The sequence below is a fragment of the Acomys minous genome, assembly GCF_964271855.1.
Source record: "Acomys minous genome assembly, chromosome: 18".
NCBI lineage: Eukaryota > Metazoa > Chordata > Mammalia > Rodentia > Muridae > Acomys > Acomys minous.
The window spans coordinates 19,275,808-19,294,983 of record NC_140501.1 but is presented as its reverse complement, the minus strand read 5'-3'; the positions used below and the strand labels follow the sequence as shown (position 1 = coordinate 19,294,983).

General features: G+C 40.1%; 1 protein-coding gene across 13 annotated transcripts in view; it reads right to left on the bottom strand.

Moving 5' to 3' along the window:
• Positions 1 to 19,176, bottom strand: part of MYCBP2 (MYC binding protein 2) — a 230,898-nt gene that overhangs the window by 187,585 nt on the left and 24,137 nt on the right. For all 13 annotated transcript variants that reach the window (XM_084767812.1, XM_084767815.1, XM_084767818.1 and 10 more), the window contains exon 3: positions 6,168 to 6,383. In XM_084767812.1, the coding sequence (XP_084623938.1) occupies positions 6,168 to 6,383 (216 nt within the window). The remainder of the gene's footprint in view (positions 1 to 6,167; positions 6,384 to 19,176) is intronic.

The window sequence follows — 19,176 nt, the reverse complement described above, 5'->3', positions numbered from 1 at the left end:
GGGCTTAGACACCCGTGTCCTCACTGTGTGATAGAGTGGGGCTTAGACACCCGTGTCCTCACTGTGTGACAGAGTGGGGCTTAGACACCCGTGTCCTCACTGTGTGATAGAGTGGGGCTTAGACACCCGTGTCCTCACTGTGTGATAGAGTGGGGCTTAGACACCCGTGTCCTCACTGTGTGATAGAGTGGGGCTTAGACACCCGTGTCCTCACTGTGTGATAGAGTGGGGCTTAGACACCCATGTCCTCACTGTGTGATAGAGTGGGGCTTAGACACCCGTGTCCTCACTGTGTGACAGAGAGTGGGGCTTAGACACCCGTGTCCTCACTGTGTGATAGAGTGGGGCTTAGACACCCGTGTCCTCACTGTGTGATAGAGTGGGGCTTAGACACCCGTGTCCTCACTGTGTGATAGAGTGGGGCTTAGACACCCGTGTCCTCACTGTGTGACAGAGTGGGGCTTAGACACCCGTGTCCTCACTGTGTGATAGAGTGGGGCTTAGACACCCGTGTCCTCACTGTGTGACAGAGTGGGGCTTAGACACCCGTGTCCTCACTGTGTGATAGAGTGGGGCTTAGACACCCGTGTCCTCACTGTGTGATAGAGTGGGGCTTAGACACCCATGTCCTCACTGTGTGACAGAGTGGGGCTTAGACACCCGTGTCCTCACTGTGTGATAGAGTGGGGCTTAGACACCCGTGTCCTCACTGTGTGACAGAGAGTGGGGCTTAGACACCCGTGTCCTCACTGTGTGATAGAGTGGGGCTTAGACACCCGTGTCCTCACTGTGTGATAAAGTGGGGCTTAGACACCCGTGTCCTCACTGTGTGATAGAGTGGGGCTTAGACACCCGTGTCCTCACTGTGTGACAGAGTGGGGCTTAGACACCCGTGTCCTCACTGTGTGACAGAGTGGGGCTTAGACACCCGTGTCCTCACTGTGTGACAGAGTGGGGCTTAGACACCCGTGTCCTCACTGTGTGACAGAGTGGGGCTTAGACACCCGTGTCCTCACTGTGTGATAGAGTGGGGCTTAGACACCCGTGTCCTCACTGTGTGACAGAGTGGGGCTTAGACACCCGTGTCCTCACTGTGTGACAGAGTGGGGCTTAGACACCCGTGTCCTCACTGTGTGATAGAGTGGGGCTTAGACACCCGTGTCCTCACTGTGTGATAGAGTGGGGCTTAGACACCCGTGTCCTCACTGTGTGATAGAGTGGGGCTTAGACACCCGTGTCCTCACTGTGTGATAGAGTGGGGCTTAGACACCCGTGTCCTCACTGTGTGATAGAGTGGGGCTTAGACACCCGTGTCCTCACTGTGTGACAGAGAGTGGGGCTTAGACACCCGTGTCCTCACTGTGTGATAGAGTGGGGCTTAGACACCCGTGTCCTCACTGTGTGATAGAGTGGGGCTTAGACACCCGTGTCCTCACTGTGTGATAGAGTGGGGCTTAGACACCCGTGTCCTCACTGTGTGACAGAGAGTGGGGCTTAGACACCCGTGTCCTCACTGTGTGATAGAGTGGGGCTTAGACACCCGTGTCCTCACTGTGTGACAGAGAGTGGGGCTTAGACACCCGTGTCCTCACTGTGTGACAGAGAGTGGGGCTTAGACACCCGTGTCCTCACTGTGTGATAGAGTGGGGCTTAGACACCCGTGTCCTCACTGTGTGACAGAGAGTGGGGCTTAGACACCCGTGTCCTCACTGTGTGACAGAGAGTGGGGCTTAGACACCCGTGTCCTCACTGTGTGATAGAGTGGGGCTTAGACACCCGTGTCCTCACTGTGTGATAGAGTGGGGCTTAGACACCCATGTCCTCACTGTGTGATAGAGTGGGGCTTAGACACCCGTGTCCTCACTGTGTGACAGAGTGGGGCTTAGACACCCGTGTCCTCACTGTATGATAGTGTGGAGCTTAGACACCCGTGTCCTCACTGTGTGACAGAGTGGGGCTTAGACACCCGTGTTCTCACTGTGTGATAGAGTGGGGCTTAGACACCCGTGTCCTCCCTGTGTGATAGAGTGGGGCTTAGACACCCGTGTCCTCACTGTGTGACAGAGTGGGGCTTAGACACCCGTGTCCTCACTGTGTGATAGAGTGGGGCTTAGACACCCGTGTCCTCACTGTGTGATAGAGTGGGGCTTAGACACCCGTGTCCTCCCTGTGTGATAGAGAGTGGGGCTTAGACACCCGTGTCCTCACTGTGTGATAGAGTGGGGCTTAGACACCCGTGTCCTCATGTGTGATAGAGTGGGGCTTAGACACCCGTGTCCTTCTTTTTTCCATCGCCACCTCTTCCCTCTCTCCTTCCTTTTTAAGCTTAACATTTTTATAATTTACAAATACAATTTGCTTTAATAGAAACAATCATAAAAGGCAGTATACTTTGCATTAACATACAAATCTGTGTCGTGTTTCCATTTGAGTTTTTAAAAATCTCTAATCAGTAACCTGCCATAACCAGAGTAATATGAGAGAAAGAAATCTCAGCTGAGAAGAAAAGGAAACATGACATACACAGGAGCAACACAACATTTGTGGTAAAAGAGAGAAAAAGAAAATCAGCCTTCAAATTTCCTCAAATCATAAAGGCCTCACACTTTCCTTTGTTTCGGTTCTAATGCGATGCTAAGGGCCACCAAGGCTTATTGCATTGCCTAGGAGGCACTGATTGCCTCAAGAGGCATCTTTCTACTTCCTCCTCTGTCTTCATATCTCTTTCATTATAGGAAGCGCCATTTCTTTGCATATGAAGCATTACTCACTTACAGGATGCACTGGGAAGTAATTAAAAATCAAATACACCTACATAATCTATTGTGTGGCCCTAACCTGGCATTTGTAACAACTCATTTACTGAGTACATGGTATGTGCTGGGTACTATATTCTCTCTTTTTTAAAAAATATTTTTATTAATTTATTCATAATACATCTCAATGGTTATCCCATGCCTTCTATCCTGCCATTTTCCCCTTACTCCCCTCCCCTATGACTGTGACTGAGGGGGATTTCCTCCTCCTGTATATGCTCATAGGTTATCAAGTCTCTTCTTGGTAGTCTGCTATCCTTCTTCTGAGTGCCACCAGGTCTCCTCATCCAGGAGACATGGTCAAATATGGGGCACCTAAGTGTCCCTCAGTAGAAGAATGAATAAAGAAACTGTGGTACATTTACACTATGGAATACTACCCAGCTATTAAAAACAAGGAATTCCCGAAGTTTGTGGACAATGGATTGAACTAGAAATGATCATAATGAGTGAGTTAAACCAGAAGCAGAAAGAGTCAAATGGTATATACTCACTTATAACTGGACACTAGCCCAAGGAGCATGTCCCATGAAAGTCTTCATTTACCAGGAAAGTGGGACAGAGGGTATTGTATTCTTTTTTTTTCCTTTATTAATTTATTCTTGTTACATCTCAATGGTTATCCCATCCCTTGTATCCTCCCATTCTTCCCTCCCTCCCATTTTCCCCTTATTCCCCTCCCCTATGACTATTCCTGAGGGGGATTACCTCCCCCTGTATATGCTCATAGGGTATCAAGTCTCTTCTTGGTAACCTGCTGCCCTTCCTCTGAGTGCCACCAGGTCTCCCCCTCCAGTCTCTTAAACACTCAACACTCATTAACTCATTTCATCCTAACTGCAACCTTATGAGGTGCATGATAGGTGGAGTCACCCATTCACCTGGTATTAATAGCTAGCATATATGTGTGTATGTATGTGTAGGTTTTTCTCTGTAGCTTTGGAGGTCCTGGGCTCACTTTGAAGATCAGGCTGGCCTCAAATTCACAGTGATCTACCTGATTCTGCCTCCTGAGTGTTGGGATTAAAGGTGTAAGCCACCACGCCAGGCTAATAGCTAATAATTTTAGTAGTGTTTCAACTTAAGCAATTTGGCTTCATCCACATGATTTTTAATCATTATTCTCTGATTCCAGAAAGCAACGTCTATGGTGGAAAATACAGTATTGACTATTTATTCTTTTAGGGCTTTTTATTTATTTTTTTAATGATTTCCTTTAGACAGTACTAATCATGCTAGGAAAATGTTAAGAGTGTCTGATTCAATAGCAGCAACAGCTTTTCCAGGTTCTGCAGTCATTTGAACAAAATTGTAGAGACATCCAGCACACTCCATTAAAAAAAAAAAAATCCCAGAAAACAGCACAGTCCTGTTCCTCTTGTGGTACCTGGTTGCTGCTATTGATGCGTAACATACTGCTATTATTGGTCTTTTTATATAAATATAAATATATATATACATATATATAATTTGAATTTTTGGAAACTTTAGCTGTGCTGTCAACTTTGGAAACAAAATCCCAGTTTACTGTGTTGAGTTGGCATTGTACAGAAATTAACAGCCATATTGGTCTAGAAATGTTGAACTTAATTTTTTTTTCCATTTGTACAGGGGTAACGCACTGTATTAAATATGTAAGGTCTTATCTATGTGGGTTTGATTACAAAAACTAATAAAGTATTCTCTAAATAAAAAAAATTTTAAAAAAAGAGTGTCTGATTCTTTTTTCACAACTCACTCTAATGTTTTAAACGGTTAATTAATAAATTTTTACTAGTTATTTAGTATATACTAATCTAGATTTTGGTATATTATTCAACATCTATATTCTTGTATAAAAATACTGAATTTAATTACCATGATTATCTCAGTGCAGAGTGACCCACCCCCAATAGCATAGTATTCTTACAAAAAGTATACAACACAACGTCTCTGGGGTTATCCGACTCCCCGCCCTGCCCCACCCCCACCCCCCACCCCCAGCTTCTCTGCTTAGGCAGAAGAAATCACAGTTAAGGGACCACGGGAAAAGATTAGTGTGTTCGTTTAGGTTGTAAGAAGATGCTTGGAGAGAAGGCACAGTTAGACACTACAAGAATGCTGGCCAAGAAGCAAGGACGGTCCCAACGCCATCACTCGCTTATGAACTAGAAAGGAAGTCACCTCTGCAGTGAAGAGGCAATGAACCCAACAGTCAAGTACAGCGCACACAGGAGCAGCCTCCACTGACCATGAAAGAAACCAAGCCAGGAACATGAGCTCCATCTATCCCAATAATTCAGTAAGGTACTCCATGTAAAAAACATTTAAAAGATACCCTGTAAGTAAGTTTTCAAGATCGTTTTAAAACACCAGTCAATTTAATAGTATATGAGTCATTTTTGATAAAATAATCACTTTTATTTTTAAGAGAGCAATTCACATGACTGCACATAGAGATGCCTTTTTACTGTGCCCCTTTCGTTAGGAATGTTGTAGTAACTCTAAGGCTGGTGACGTAACTCATCAGCAGTACTTGCACTGCATTACGAGGACCTGGGTTTGATCCTTACTGCTATGAAAGGAGAGCCAGACCCAGAGGGAGAGAAGGACAGAAGGAAGAAAAGAAGAATATACACACACACACACACACACACACACACACACACACACACACGTACACACACATGTGTGTATATATATATATGATACATGTGATATATGATAAAAAAATTAGTCATGAACTAAACCAGTACTTAGTATGAAGCACACTAAAAATCATTTGTTCAGCTATAATATAAATTAGTTTATAAGCTCTTGTAATAGGAAGTAACATCAGAATACTATGGACAGGACTGTTTCTCATCTCATTTTCCTCCTAGGTCAGGTAGGCAGAATAGTAAGTACAGTTACAAGACTAAAGAGACAAGGAAAAAGCTTTCAGCTTAGCTGCTGCTAAGGAAGCTTTCCAGTTCTATTTCAAGAAAAATTTAAATATGAGCCTGTTTCCAGGGGTTGCTCTCAATCACTTCCTCTCATGATCATCTAAATGGAAGTTCAGCAGCTTCTCTTCCATCTGCCCGTTCCATGTCTCCACAGAGGCACACCGTGCTGCGGCTTGTACATGAACAACCACGGACCTCGCTGCCTGTGCGACCCATGCCCATCCTTCTTTGGAGCCAATTACTGACTTTCTTAGCTAGGTAAAAAGTCCCACAGTTTTCCTGGTCTAGCCCAAACCTATTTTTATCCATAAGCCATGTTATTTTTAGTGTAGTTTTAGAAAAAGCAAGCTATCTCAGGAATGTATGTGTATTTATGACAACCAAAACACTTGTAGGCAATGCATCTAAACAGAATTCTGTGGCTTACCTTCGGCAGCTTAATAGGGGGCTCTTTGGACTCCTCTTCCTCGTCACTGTCTGATTCTCCACTCTGTACAGAGTTCTTAGAAGCAGCTGCCAGTGATGTTTCCTTTTTCTGCCATTCCAAGACGCAATGCCGTACATTACAGTAAATATTGAAGGCAGAGGGATTGCTATGTAGTTTGATATCTGGTATAATTACTGTATTCTCCAAGTTTTCAGACTGAAATATATAAAACAAGATTTCTGGTTTACATTCATTTTAATGATCATTTCATTGTAAATAAGAAAATATAAACAGATTAAACTGGCTTGCATGTCTTGCCTAAGTGAAAAAACAAATTTATTATATTTCAAGTACCAAAAACAGTCTGAAAATGCCTCCCCTCTTCTATAAAGAATTGGAGAAGGACAGGAAACAATACCTCTTTAAATAAGAAATTTGTTAAAGTTAAATCAGCATGAATTTGTGAATATGTCTTTCAAAATATTAAAAACTGACAACACAAATGTTAATAATGTATTAAAAGTAATACATAATGTATGGCATTTAATCAATAAACAATATTGATACAACACTAGAAAAGCAATCTGTATAATTAATTCCCCAAAACAACAAATACAATAAAGTAATAAACATAAGATATTATAAATAAAAATTGTTAGAACGATGTTTTTGTGCACTGTGTATTCAAATGCTGATTTCTGTTACCAGAGATCTGATTACAGGCTGGACTTCGGTATTGTAATTAATATTAAACGTCTGCCTTAGTAACTTGCAAACACTGTTATTCATCACCTTATGATTGATCTTAATAAAAATGTGATTGCCAATAAGCTGAGGCAAGATTAAAGAGGAGGGACTCCCAAACAGAGAGAGGGAACTCTGGGAAAGAAAGGGGCAGGAGAGGATGACCAGCCAGACAGGGATGAAAAAGTAGGTGTCGGGATGAGAGTACGAAGGACAAGTAACAGGCCATGTGGCTGGCACTTAGGCCAGGCCAGTGCTGCCAGGTTAGAATAACACAGACTGCCCAGCTTACTGACCATAAGCTAATAATAAGCCCCTGTGTCATTATTCAGGAGCTGGGGCAGACATAGAAAGTCCTTACAGATAAATAAATAAATAAATAAATAAATAAATAAATGTAAAAGCATTTGACAAAAGCCCAATAACAATATACAATTTTTAAAAAGGCTAAGCAAATAGGAGTGGAAAGGTATTTTTCTCATCTAGACAAGGAGTAACTAAAGCATCATCAGACATGGTAATAGACGCCTCGCTCCTAAGACTGCAAACAAGGCAAACAGCTTCAGGAATTAAACTCAGTGTTGTGCTACTGCCCTAATCCAGTAGTTGGATAAAAATGGCTAAGAAGAACATCTAGAAATGTCTTTATTTCCTGAGACATGTAAATAATTTTCAAAAAAATCAACTACAAATAATATGCAGGTATAGTAAAATGACAGTACACAAAGTATAAAAACAAGAAACATCCATATAGAAAGAATAAACAAAAATACCATTTGGCAGCTAGAGACTTGGCTTAGTGGTTAAGAGCAGTTATTGCTCTTGTAGAGGACCTGGGTGTAATTGCCAGTACCCACAAACATGCATGTGGGCAAACCCAGATCCACACAAAATAATAAAATAATTAAATCTAAAAAAAGATTAGTGCCAGTCTATGAAGAATACAACTCAAATCTCTGACAAAGGAAAAGCATCTGCAAAATACATATCTCCCAAAAGACTAACAAGTGTTCGGGATATATACAGTATACAGTATTCTCAAAACTCCACAGTGGAACGAACAGAAAGAGGTCAGGACGTGAACAGTGAAGACAGAGATAACAACACTGATGAAGACACAGCATTAACATCATTAGGCCTTAGGCAAGATGCAAGTGAAAATGAGACAGAGTACTCAGCTATCCAAATCCCTAAAATTACGAACAGCACCAACCCTAGAAAGTGGAAAGGACAGAGACAACTACAGCGCTAACAGGTAAGTCCTGATTGTATGGCCAGTCTGGAAAAAAATATATTTCTTACAAAACTAAATGTGTATCTACAATATAATCAAGTAATTTCATTCATCAGCATAAAAACGGAGTATGTTCACACAAAGACCAGCAAGTAAATTTTCATAGATTTATTAAAAATAGCTTCAAACTAAAAATAACCTCAAACTAAAAATCCTGTTTTTGTATTGTTTTGGTTTGATTTGGGGGTTGTTTGTGTTTGTTCAGGGTTTCTCTGTGTAGCCTTGGCTGTCCTGAAACTCAATCTGTAACCAGGCTGTCCTCAACTCAGACATCAGCCTGCCTCTACCTCCTGAGTGCTAGGATTAAAGGTGTCACTATTGCCACTTGGTCCCATCTGTCTTTTTACTGGGTAAAATGCTAAACTGTAGTACAGCCATACTGGGATAGGACTAATCACCAATAGAAAGAGAACGAACTATTAATATGTACAACAAAATGAATGAAGTCAAAAAAATTACCTAAGTTTTTTTTTTAAATGCCAATCCTGCAAAGTTTATATACTAGCACATTTAAGTAATGGTCTTGAAACAGCAAGACTATTGTGGTGAAGAACAGATCTGCAGCTGCCTGAAGCTAAGACGGAGATGGAAATGGCACATGAAAGGGACCCCTAAGATAGAACTGCTTGGTATCCTGAAGTGGTAACAGTAACGGAAGTAGTCAAAGGACACTGAATTACATGTACACTAATAAGCCTATGCAAATCAGAAGAAACCTACATCTGGGAAGATGGCTTCGTCAGTAAAACGAGCTCGACATGCCAGCACGAGGAATTCATTTCTGTCTCCCAGAAACCCACAAGGAAGAGCTGGTGAGTGTGGTGAAGTGGACCGTAATCACAGTGCTGGAGCGGCGCTGACAGCAGGACCTGGCGCTTGCTGGCCAGCCAGCTTGGCTGAATCAGGAAGCTCCAGGTTCCGTGAAAATGCTACCAGCAAATTAAGATGGAAATAGCTAGAGGGTGACATGTGACACTAGCCCCTGGCCTCTGTATGAACATGTGGAGTCAGCTGTGGTGCGCTCTTCTATATTCCCAGTGCTTCCTGCGCACTGAGGAGAGCAGTGATAGAAGAATCACTTAGAAGCTCATGGGCTAACAAGCCGAGAGCACACTGCACTGCAGAAACTCTGCTTCAACAGGTGGAAGGTGAGAACAGACACTGGGGAGTCGTCCTCTGACAGCCCCCCTCCCCAACACACACACACACACACACACACACACACACACACACACACACACACACACACACACGACTGGTGACATCCGAATAAGAATAAGATGGTAGAGTGTACCATCTGTGAACATTTACAAAACTAATTATACAGGATGCTAACAATGGGGGAAAGTGAGTGAAGGGTTTAAAAAATCATCTGTGAAATATGAAAAATGAGAACTATAAGAAGTGTTTTCACACTACAATGATCTCAAACAATTAATTTTAAAACCATAGCATTTAAAACAGCATCAAAAATAAAGCAATTACAAATAAATGTAAAAAATGTATATGTGCTTTATGTAATAAAAACAGAAAATTGTTAGTGAGTTAAATTAAGTAAGACTTAAAGGCAGTGGTGGAGCACACCTTTAATCCCAGCACTCAGAGGTAGGCAAATCTCTTGAGTTTGAGGCTGGCCTGGTCTTCAAGCAAGTTCCAAGACAGCCAGGGTTACAAAAAGAAATCCTGTCTCGAAAACAAACAAACAAAGAAACAAAGAAGACTTAAATAAATAGACAAGCATTCATATCATGCTTGAAAAATTATACAGAATTGAAATGCCAAATCCCAGCAAGCCTACAGGATGAGTGTAACGCAGATAAAATTCTCATGGTTTCTCTTTCAAAACCGACAAGGATCACCATACTTACACAGAAATGAAACAGGGAAATAGGTGAGCTACTGAAGACCCTCAGCCCCAGAGGCACCGTCTGCTAAGCCAAGGCCCCTTCCTCCCAAGCACATACTTAGTCGCAAAGCAAGCTTCAACAGATAGAAGAAAACTGAAAGAACGCCCTGCACTCTGTAAGACCACCACGGATTAAAGCTGCATATCAATAACAACAGAAACAGCAGAAAGGCTACAAATTCATGGAAACTCTCTACTGAATGAAAAACACCTCAAGGCAGAAATGAAGAAATTAAAAACTTCCTAGAAATCATTGAAAATGAATACACAGCTAATGGGACCCAATAAAAGCAGTGCTAAGAGTAAAGTTCATAGCATTAAGTGCCTTCATTAGAAAGAAAGAAAGAAAGAAAGAAAGAAAGAAAGAAAGAAAGAAAGAAAGAAAGAACTCATACTAGCAACTTATCAGCACACCTGAAAGCTCTAGAACAAAATGACTTCACCCAAAAGGAGTAGACAGCAAGAAATAATCAAACTGAGGGCTGAAATCAATACAAAAGAATCAATGAAACAAAGAGTTGATTCTTTGAATAAATTAACAAGATAGACAAACTTTTATCCAAAACAAACTAAAATATTGAAAGAGAATAGCCAAACTAATAAAATCAGAAGTGAAAAGGGGACATAACAACAGACACTGAGGAAATCCAAAGCATTTTACTGGGAATAGGGCTACCTCAAGACCCAGCTATTCCACTCCTTAGAATATATCCAAAAGATGTTCCACCACACAACAAGGACATATGCTCAACCATGTTCATAGCAGCCTTATTCATAATAGCCAGAATCTGGAAACAATGTAGATGTCCCTCAGTTGAAGAATGGATAAAGAAACTGTGGTACATTTCTATTAAAACAAGGAAATCGTGAAATTTGCAGGCAAATAAATGGAACTAGAAATGATCGTCCTGAGTGAGTTAACCCAGAACCAGAAAGATACACATGGCATATACTCACTTATAGTTGGACACTAGCCCAACAGAGAGGTCCCCTGAAAGTCTTCCTTTAGCAGGAGATTGAGATAGATACTGGGACTTCCTATTGGGATCCCAAGAGAGAGGTGAGGGAGAATAGGGAAATAGAAGGATCCAAAGGGTCCTAGAAACCTACAAGACCATTAAGGCTGGCGGATCTGGACCCAGGCAGGTCAGCTCAAACCACTGTACCAACCAAGGACAATGCATGCAGTAAACCTAGAACCCCTATTCAGATCTAGCCAGTGGACAGCATATTCTCCAGTTGTGTGGAAAGTGGGGACTGACTCTGACATGAACTCTGATGTCCCCTATTTGACCACTTCCCCTTGGTGGGGAGGCCTGGTGGCACTCAGAGGAAGAGTAAGCAGGCTACCAGAATGAGACCTGATAGCCTATGATCATACGGATACGGGTGGGGGAGGAGGTCCCCTACTGTCACAGACCTAGGGGAAGGGAACAGGATGAAAGAGGGACAGAGGGAGGAATGGGAAGATACAAGTGAGGGGATAACAATGGAGGTGTAATCTGAATAAATTACTTAAATAAATTTTAAAAAGAATTTTTAGGTCTTACTTTACAAATATGTATCCCATAAAATAGGAAAATCTTAAAAAAAAAAAAAACCAACAACAACAAAAAAACCAATGTTCTCAAGAGATACCACCAGTCATTAAAAGTCTCCCAAGCCAAAACACCCCCCCCCAAAAAAAGCCCAGGGCCAGATGAATTTAGCAGAGAACTCTACCAGACTTTCAAAGAACAACAGCCAATACTCCTTAAATTATTCCAAGAAATAGAAACAGAAGAAAGACTGCCAAATTCGTTTTATAAGGTCACAGTTACTCTGATACCCAAACCATACAAACATTCTACAAAGAGAATTACAAATCAATTTACCAGATGAACACAAATACAAATAACACTCAATAAAATATTCCCAAATCAAATTCAAGAACACATCAAAAACATCATCCACCATGATCAAGTAGGCTTCATCCCAGAGATACAAGAATGGTTCAACATAGAAAAATCAATCAATGTAATCCATCTTATAAAAAACTGAAAGGGGTGGAGTGGGGTGGGGAAACGACATGACCAATTCATTAGATGCTGAAAAAGCCTTTGGGTAAAAGTCTTTGAGAGACCAGGGATACAAGGCACATACCTAAACATAATGCAGGCCAATAGCCAAATTCAAATTAAATGGAGTGAAACTCAAAGCAACTACACTAAAATCAGGCACAAGACAAGGCTGTCACCTCTCTCCATATCCATTCAATACAGTGCTTCAAGTTCTAAGACAACTGAAGGAGACCGGGGGATATAAATTAGAAAGGAAGAAGTCAAAGTGATTGCAGGTGTGATATGATAATATAACCCAGCCCAAAAATTCTACCAGGGAACTCCTAAAGCTGATAAACACCTTCGGTGGGGTAGCTGGATACAAGATTAACTAAACACAAACAAACAAAAAACAAAACAAAACAAAGCTCATTAGCCCCCTTTATACAAATGACAAAAGAAGAGAGAAAGGAACCAGAGAAACAACACCCTTTACCACAGCCACAAATACTATATCTTGGTATAAGTCTAACCAAGCAAGCGAAAGACAAGACAAGAAATGACAAGAACTTCAAGTCTCTGAAGAAAGAAATTAAAGAAGATATCAGAAGATGGAATGATCTCCTATGCTCATGGATCAATAGTAAAAAACGGCCATCTTACCAAAAGCAACCTACAGATTTAACAATCCCCACCAAAATTCTAACACAATTTTTTACAGACCTTGAAAGGACAACTTCTTATGAAAAAAAATTAAAAACCCAGGATAGTTAAAATAATGTTAAACAACCCCTGATTTCAAGCTATTCTACAGTGCTATAATCGTAAAATCCACATGGTACTGGCATAAAAACAGACAGGTTGATCAATGGAATTGAACTGAAGACCCCTGAAGTAAATCAACACACCTATGGACAGTTGAGTTTTGATAAGGAAGCCAGAAATACACAATGGAATAAAGAAAGCAGCTTTAGCAAACGGTGCTGGTCTAACTGGACTTTGGTATGAAGAAGAATGTAAATAGATCCATACCTATCAGCCTGCAAAAAGCTCTAGTCCAAGTGTAAAGATCTCAACATAAAACCATATACACTGAACATGAAAGAAGAGAAAGTGGGGAACAGTCTTGAACACATTGGTTCAGGAGATAACTTCCTGAATAGAACACCAATTGCACAGGAGCTAAGATTAACAATCAAGAAATGAGACCTCATGAAACTGAAAAGCTACTGTAAGGCAAAAGACACTGTCAATAGGACAAAACTACAGAATGGAAAAAGAACTTCAACTCCACATCTGACAGAGGGCTAATATTCAAAATATATAAAGAACTCAAGAAACTAGGCAATACCCAAAGGATGTTCCATCCTACCACAAGGACATGTGCTCAACTGTGTTCATAGTAGTTTTTAGTCATAACAGGCAGAAACTAGAAACAATGTAGATACTCTTCAACAGAAGAATAGGCAGTGAAAGAGGGGTAGATTTACACAATAGAGTCTTACTTAGCTATTGAAAAAAAGGCATGATAAAATTTGTAGGCAAACAGATGGAACTACAAAAATATTATCCTTAGTGAGGTAACCCAGACCCAGACCTAGAAATGTGTGTGTGTGTGTGTGTGTGTGTGTGTGTGTGTGTGTGTGTATAGTATGTATTTAATTATAAGTGGATATTAACCATTAAGTAAATGTTAAGCAAGAGACAGTCTACAGACTCAGAGAGGTTAGGTAAAGAGGCGGTGTCTGGGGGGAATGCATGGGTCTCACTGTAACAGAGAAACACAATAGATTTTACAAGAGAACTGGGAGCATAAGGGAACAGCAGCAGATTGGGGTGGTTTCAGATGGGATGATGAGTTGTTTTGTTTTGGTTTGGGGGGGTTGTTTTTCAGTAAGTTGCAGAAGATAAAATTTTTAGAATACAGGTATCTAAAATATACAAATAATGCTGACAACTCAATAATAAAAAATAGCTATAAAAGGGGAGCACAATATGAGCAAACATTTCACACACATAAAAAAATGAACTCAAAGGCACATAAATAAATGTTCACATCATTAGTCATCAAGACACAGAAGCTAAGATCTTATGAACTAATGTCAGAACAAAAAACTAAGAAGCTAATACCATGTGCTGAACAATGTGATACAACTGGGTTTAGTATATACTTCTGATGAAATTACAAATATACAAACACTTTTACAAAGTTTTCCGGTTCTTAAATAACTAAACACTCATTTGCCATGCCATCTCTGAGTAAATAGATAACACTGAGAATGTAACCATTTGCTCCTGTAGTTTTGCAGGGGAGAAATGACTGACACTTAGCTAAAGCTCGGAGATGTGGAAGTAGAGCTTTCTTCATGGTAGTGAATGATGATTTTGCTTGAAGTACCTAGACAACAGGTGGACCATGGCTCTTGCTTTGTAACCCTGCTTTATATAAACATCAAGGCCGCTGATGTACTTTGTAGTTTCTGCTGTGGTGGCTAGGTATATAACAGGATTTTTAAGTCTCAGTCCCTAAGACTTACCTGAAGTTCACTACCAGTGAGAAAACATACTGTGTGCTCAAAGAAGGACTAGGAAGCTGGTGTGGCTACCACAATGCTATCGTCTACAGATTTTATTTTATTTTATTTTTTAATAAAAACTAAGAGGCTGGAAAGTTTAATGCAATATATATGCAAACCTGAACATAACTCTAACAGGGTGAGATATCTCAGAAAAAGAATTCATTCCGAGTGGTAACTAGTCTTTGATACAAGGCATAAGGCACAGCGATGTCCACAAGCCAACAATCTCAAAACAGTACAGAAGGATTGTGAGCAGTTACTCCTCCTTAGAATTTGTCTATCAAAGTCAAGGATGACTTGGTGGGAACACCATTTACTTTAGTCCAACATAATACAAACCAAGGAAAAGGCAATGGAAAAATACAAAATATTTCTTCTACCTAACCCAGCTAACCCCACTGAACATGTGTACTATGTGTTTCTAAATTGCAGCCTGTGGTGATAGCAAACATACTACAGAATAGGCAAACACTGTGTGCTGCATTTGGTATACAGTGTGCTTTTTCCTGCCCAGCACAAGAAAAATCTACTCTCAAGCACATTTAAGGGCTGGACCAAAGGCCTGGTAGCAGCAAGGTGGTGAGATACTGGGTTTTTGTTTTTGTTTTTTGTTTTTTTCTCTTTCTTCTTTTTGTCTATAGATTTTAACCTGAAGTGTTCATTGTTTTTTGACTCTTCTAAGTCCTTCTACCAAGTCGCCAATGGGAATACCACCTAACTGTTCCATTGCCACATACTGGCACAAGAAAATGATAACCAAGATTAGTACATAAATGTTCACAGAAGCTCTATTAACAGGGCCCCAAACGGAAAACCCAAAATGATCGTTGAGTAAATAGATCAACAAACTGATATATCTGTGAAAGATATTGATAAGCAACATGATAGAATGAACTACTGATGCACAGAAAACAAGGTGAACACAAAGTCACTCAGTTAAGAGAAAGGAAACATAGAGGAAGACACACTGAACTATCACAGTTACGTTCTAGAGATGAGAACACAGCTGCAGAGACAGGAGGCGTGCCGCAAGGGTGAGAAAAGTTCTGGAGATCATGGAAATGTTCTGAGCCTTGACTAGAGTGAGTGAGTGTGTGTGTGTGAGTGAGTGTGTGTGTGTGTGTGTGTGTGTGTGTGTGTGTGTGTGTGTGTGTGTGTGATTTTTCAAAACTATAGTGTGGGCTTTAACTTCTACTTCATATTCTGCTATTTTTTTTAAAAAGCCCTGACATGTAAAAATCAGGAAGCTGGACAATTTTCCAGTGTAATATACTTGATTTACATTCAAGAAAATGAATTTACATGCCATTAGACAGAATTTTCAGAGGTCTGAAGAAAATTACAAAGATTTAAATAGCTACAGTGGAAAACTAGAAAATTATTTAACAAAAAGTAACAGAAGTCTATGTATACACGTGCTATTTAAAATTATCATTGATGTCTATTATTATCAGTTTGTTATTGTTTAAATCTTTTCTAAAGCATATCTCATGCTCAAAGAAGACAACGGATGGATTTATAAAACAAGAACTTGAGTTTTACCAGAGACATATAGTAAATGTCTGATAGGGAAAAAATGGCCTCTAAGAAAACTGCGTCTCAATCCAAAAACCCATGAGAATATGATACTTTTAACATTCAAAAGGGGACTCTGTGGGTGTGACTAAATTAAGAAAGGAAAAATTGTGATATATTATCTGGATAGGCAATATATTCGCAAAGGTGTTCCATACATTAAAGAGAGATACAGGAGAGTGAGAGAAAGATTTACCAGAAAACTGTCATAATGGTACAGCAGGCAGAACACAACTACCACTGGCTTTGCTGCATCAAGGAGGTCACGGGATAAGAAATGCAGTGGTCTATAGAAACTGGAAGAGATAATCAATGTGTGCCCTTCCTAGAACCTCTACAAAGAAGACAGTTTTGCTAACATCTTGATTTTAATCTGCTGAGATCCATTTGCGATTACAAAATTGTAAGATAACTTGTGTGCTGTTTGTTTTATTTTGTTCTGTTAAGATTTATTTACGTATGTGAGCATTTTGCTACATGTATGCATCTCACCACATGACTGCCTGGTGCACAGTGAGGTCAGAAGAGGGCATCAAATTCCCTAGAGCGCAGTTACAGGTGGTTGTTAGGTACCATGTGAGCACTGGCACCCAAACCCAGGTGCTCAACAAGACCAACAAGTGTTCTTATCTACGAAACCATTTCTCTAGTCCCCCAGTGCTGTTTGAAGCAACCAATTTAATGTTTTAGTATCTGTAAGCAATGATTACACTAGATTAAAAGAAAAGATATGTTATTTAGCCAACATAGCTACATAAGTGATATGGCTGATGGGAGAAAAGCATACGAAGAAATTACTGACAGCAAAGAGCCATAAAATGTTATTTTTTTAAAATAACAAAATAAGGTAGATGGAAGCCAGAAGACAGCATCTTATTATTTTCTATACTCATCATCTATACTCAACATGCTGCATATTCATCTTTGTGTCCCAGTCACTGAGAACAATGCTTGCAGTTCATGTTTGCAGAATACATGATCAATTATTTGTATCACTGCTATCACAGCAGCTCAGGAAATAGAAATGCCAAATCTAAAGGAGAAAATGTGAATTACTAGGAGCACAAAGGTAGAGGCTACCTGGAAAGGGACTTCTGTATCTTCCTGCATATCATAAGCCTCTTCAGTATATCACCAAATGAAACTCAAATGAATTTTAAAGACTGTCTGTACTCTAACTCTACGTATAGAACCACCACATACACAGGGAATAAAAGTTAGGAATATGAGCTGAGAGTGGTGGTGCACACCTGTAATCCCAGCACCCAGGGAGGCAGAGGCAGGAGGATCTCTGTGAATTTGAAGCCAGCCTGGTCTACAAAGTGAGTCCAGGACAGCCAAGGCTACACAGAGAGATCCTGTCTCAAAAAAAAAAAAATCTGAATGATTGTGTTTGTTAGAGGTGTTTTATATATTAAGAAAAAATTCTACATACTATTCCAAAAGCAAAACTAATGACTGATGAGAACACTGAAAAACCTATTACTCATCTGTGAATCCAATACTACTTTCCTTGGCGTAACTAACTCTCGCCTTGTCCACATGGCACACCCATCCATTGATGAATTGCAAACCTAACAATTCAGTTTAAACAAATTCATCCATTTCCTGGCTCAGGTGAATGCTACAAATCAGTAAGATAGCCTGAGACTTTCTGCTAAAACTTGTAAAAGTAGTTGCCTGTTACTAGAAGAAAATGAAGGTGACACTGTCAGAAGTTTCAGTCACAGCCACAGACAAAGAGAACAAATGAGATCAAGATATAAATTTGATATTATTTAATCCCTACATCTTCCTATGTTTAACATAAACTAGAATAAACTCCATCCCTTCATCTTATTTTTGATTTGTTATTTTGTTACTTTGACCAGTTAGCAACAGCAAATGCATTAATTTAAAAAACAAAAACAAAAAAACAGGAAACACTTTCATCTGAAAGTTAAATACAATATACAGATCCAGTTAAGCTCCTGTTTCTGTGACCCAGAAGGGAAAAGTTCAGAAACCACAGACACAACTCTGTTGTTCTTCCTATTTAGGTTTCACACTACTGCTGTCCAGTGGGAAGACTCTTCTATAGAAAATAGGCTCTGGTAGCTGCAAATCACCACCAACACACACACACACACACACACACACACACACACACACACACACACACACACACACACACACCCCACAGCGTACACACACACATACCACACCACACACACACACATACACACACATCCCAAATCAAAAACAAAAACTAGAGGAACTTTATGGCAGACAGGATTGCTACAGTAAGTGAGATACTTGGTCTCCTAAGGTCCATCTCAAACAGTATATACTGACTTTTCTTTTATACAGCTATAACTAATCAAAAGAAGTTCTGAGTAGTACAGACACATTAAGAGGCTCCTTATTCATCAAGAAAAGCATATAATGAATCCAAATCAAAACCCCAATCCACAAGCCAAGCTTAATACTCCTAGTACAAGTGATCAGAATATATGAAATGAGCAAATATAGTGAGAATAAATAATTTTCAGTATCCAGATATTAATGTCCAGGATAGTAATCAAACATCTCAAAGTAGATTAAACATAACATAACACACACACACACACACACACACACACACACACACACACAAAATAAGCGTCACTTTTTTATGGGGCTGTGGATGTAGTCCACATCCATTGGACTAGGTAGGCTATTACTAATTATTATTAAAAGGACATGAATCTGGATGGAGGAGGTTGGTGGGTCCTGGAGGAACTGGATGGTGCTGGTGTGAGTAGGTAAGATCACAACACACTGTAGTCATGCATTAAAATTTCAAAGAATAAATTCAAAATTTACTTTTAAAAAGAGGCTTCTACAAAATTAC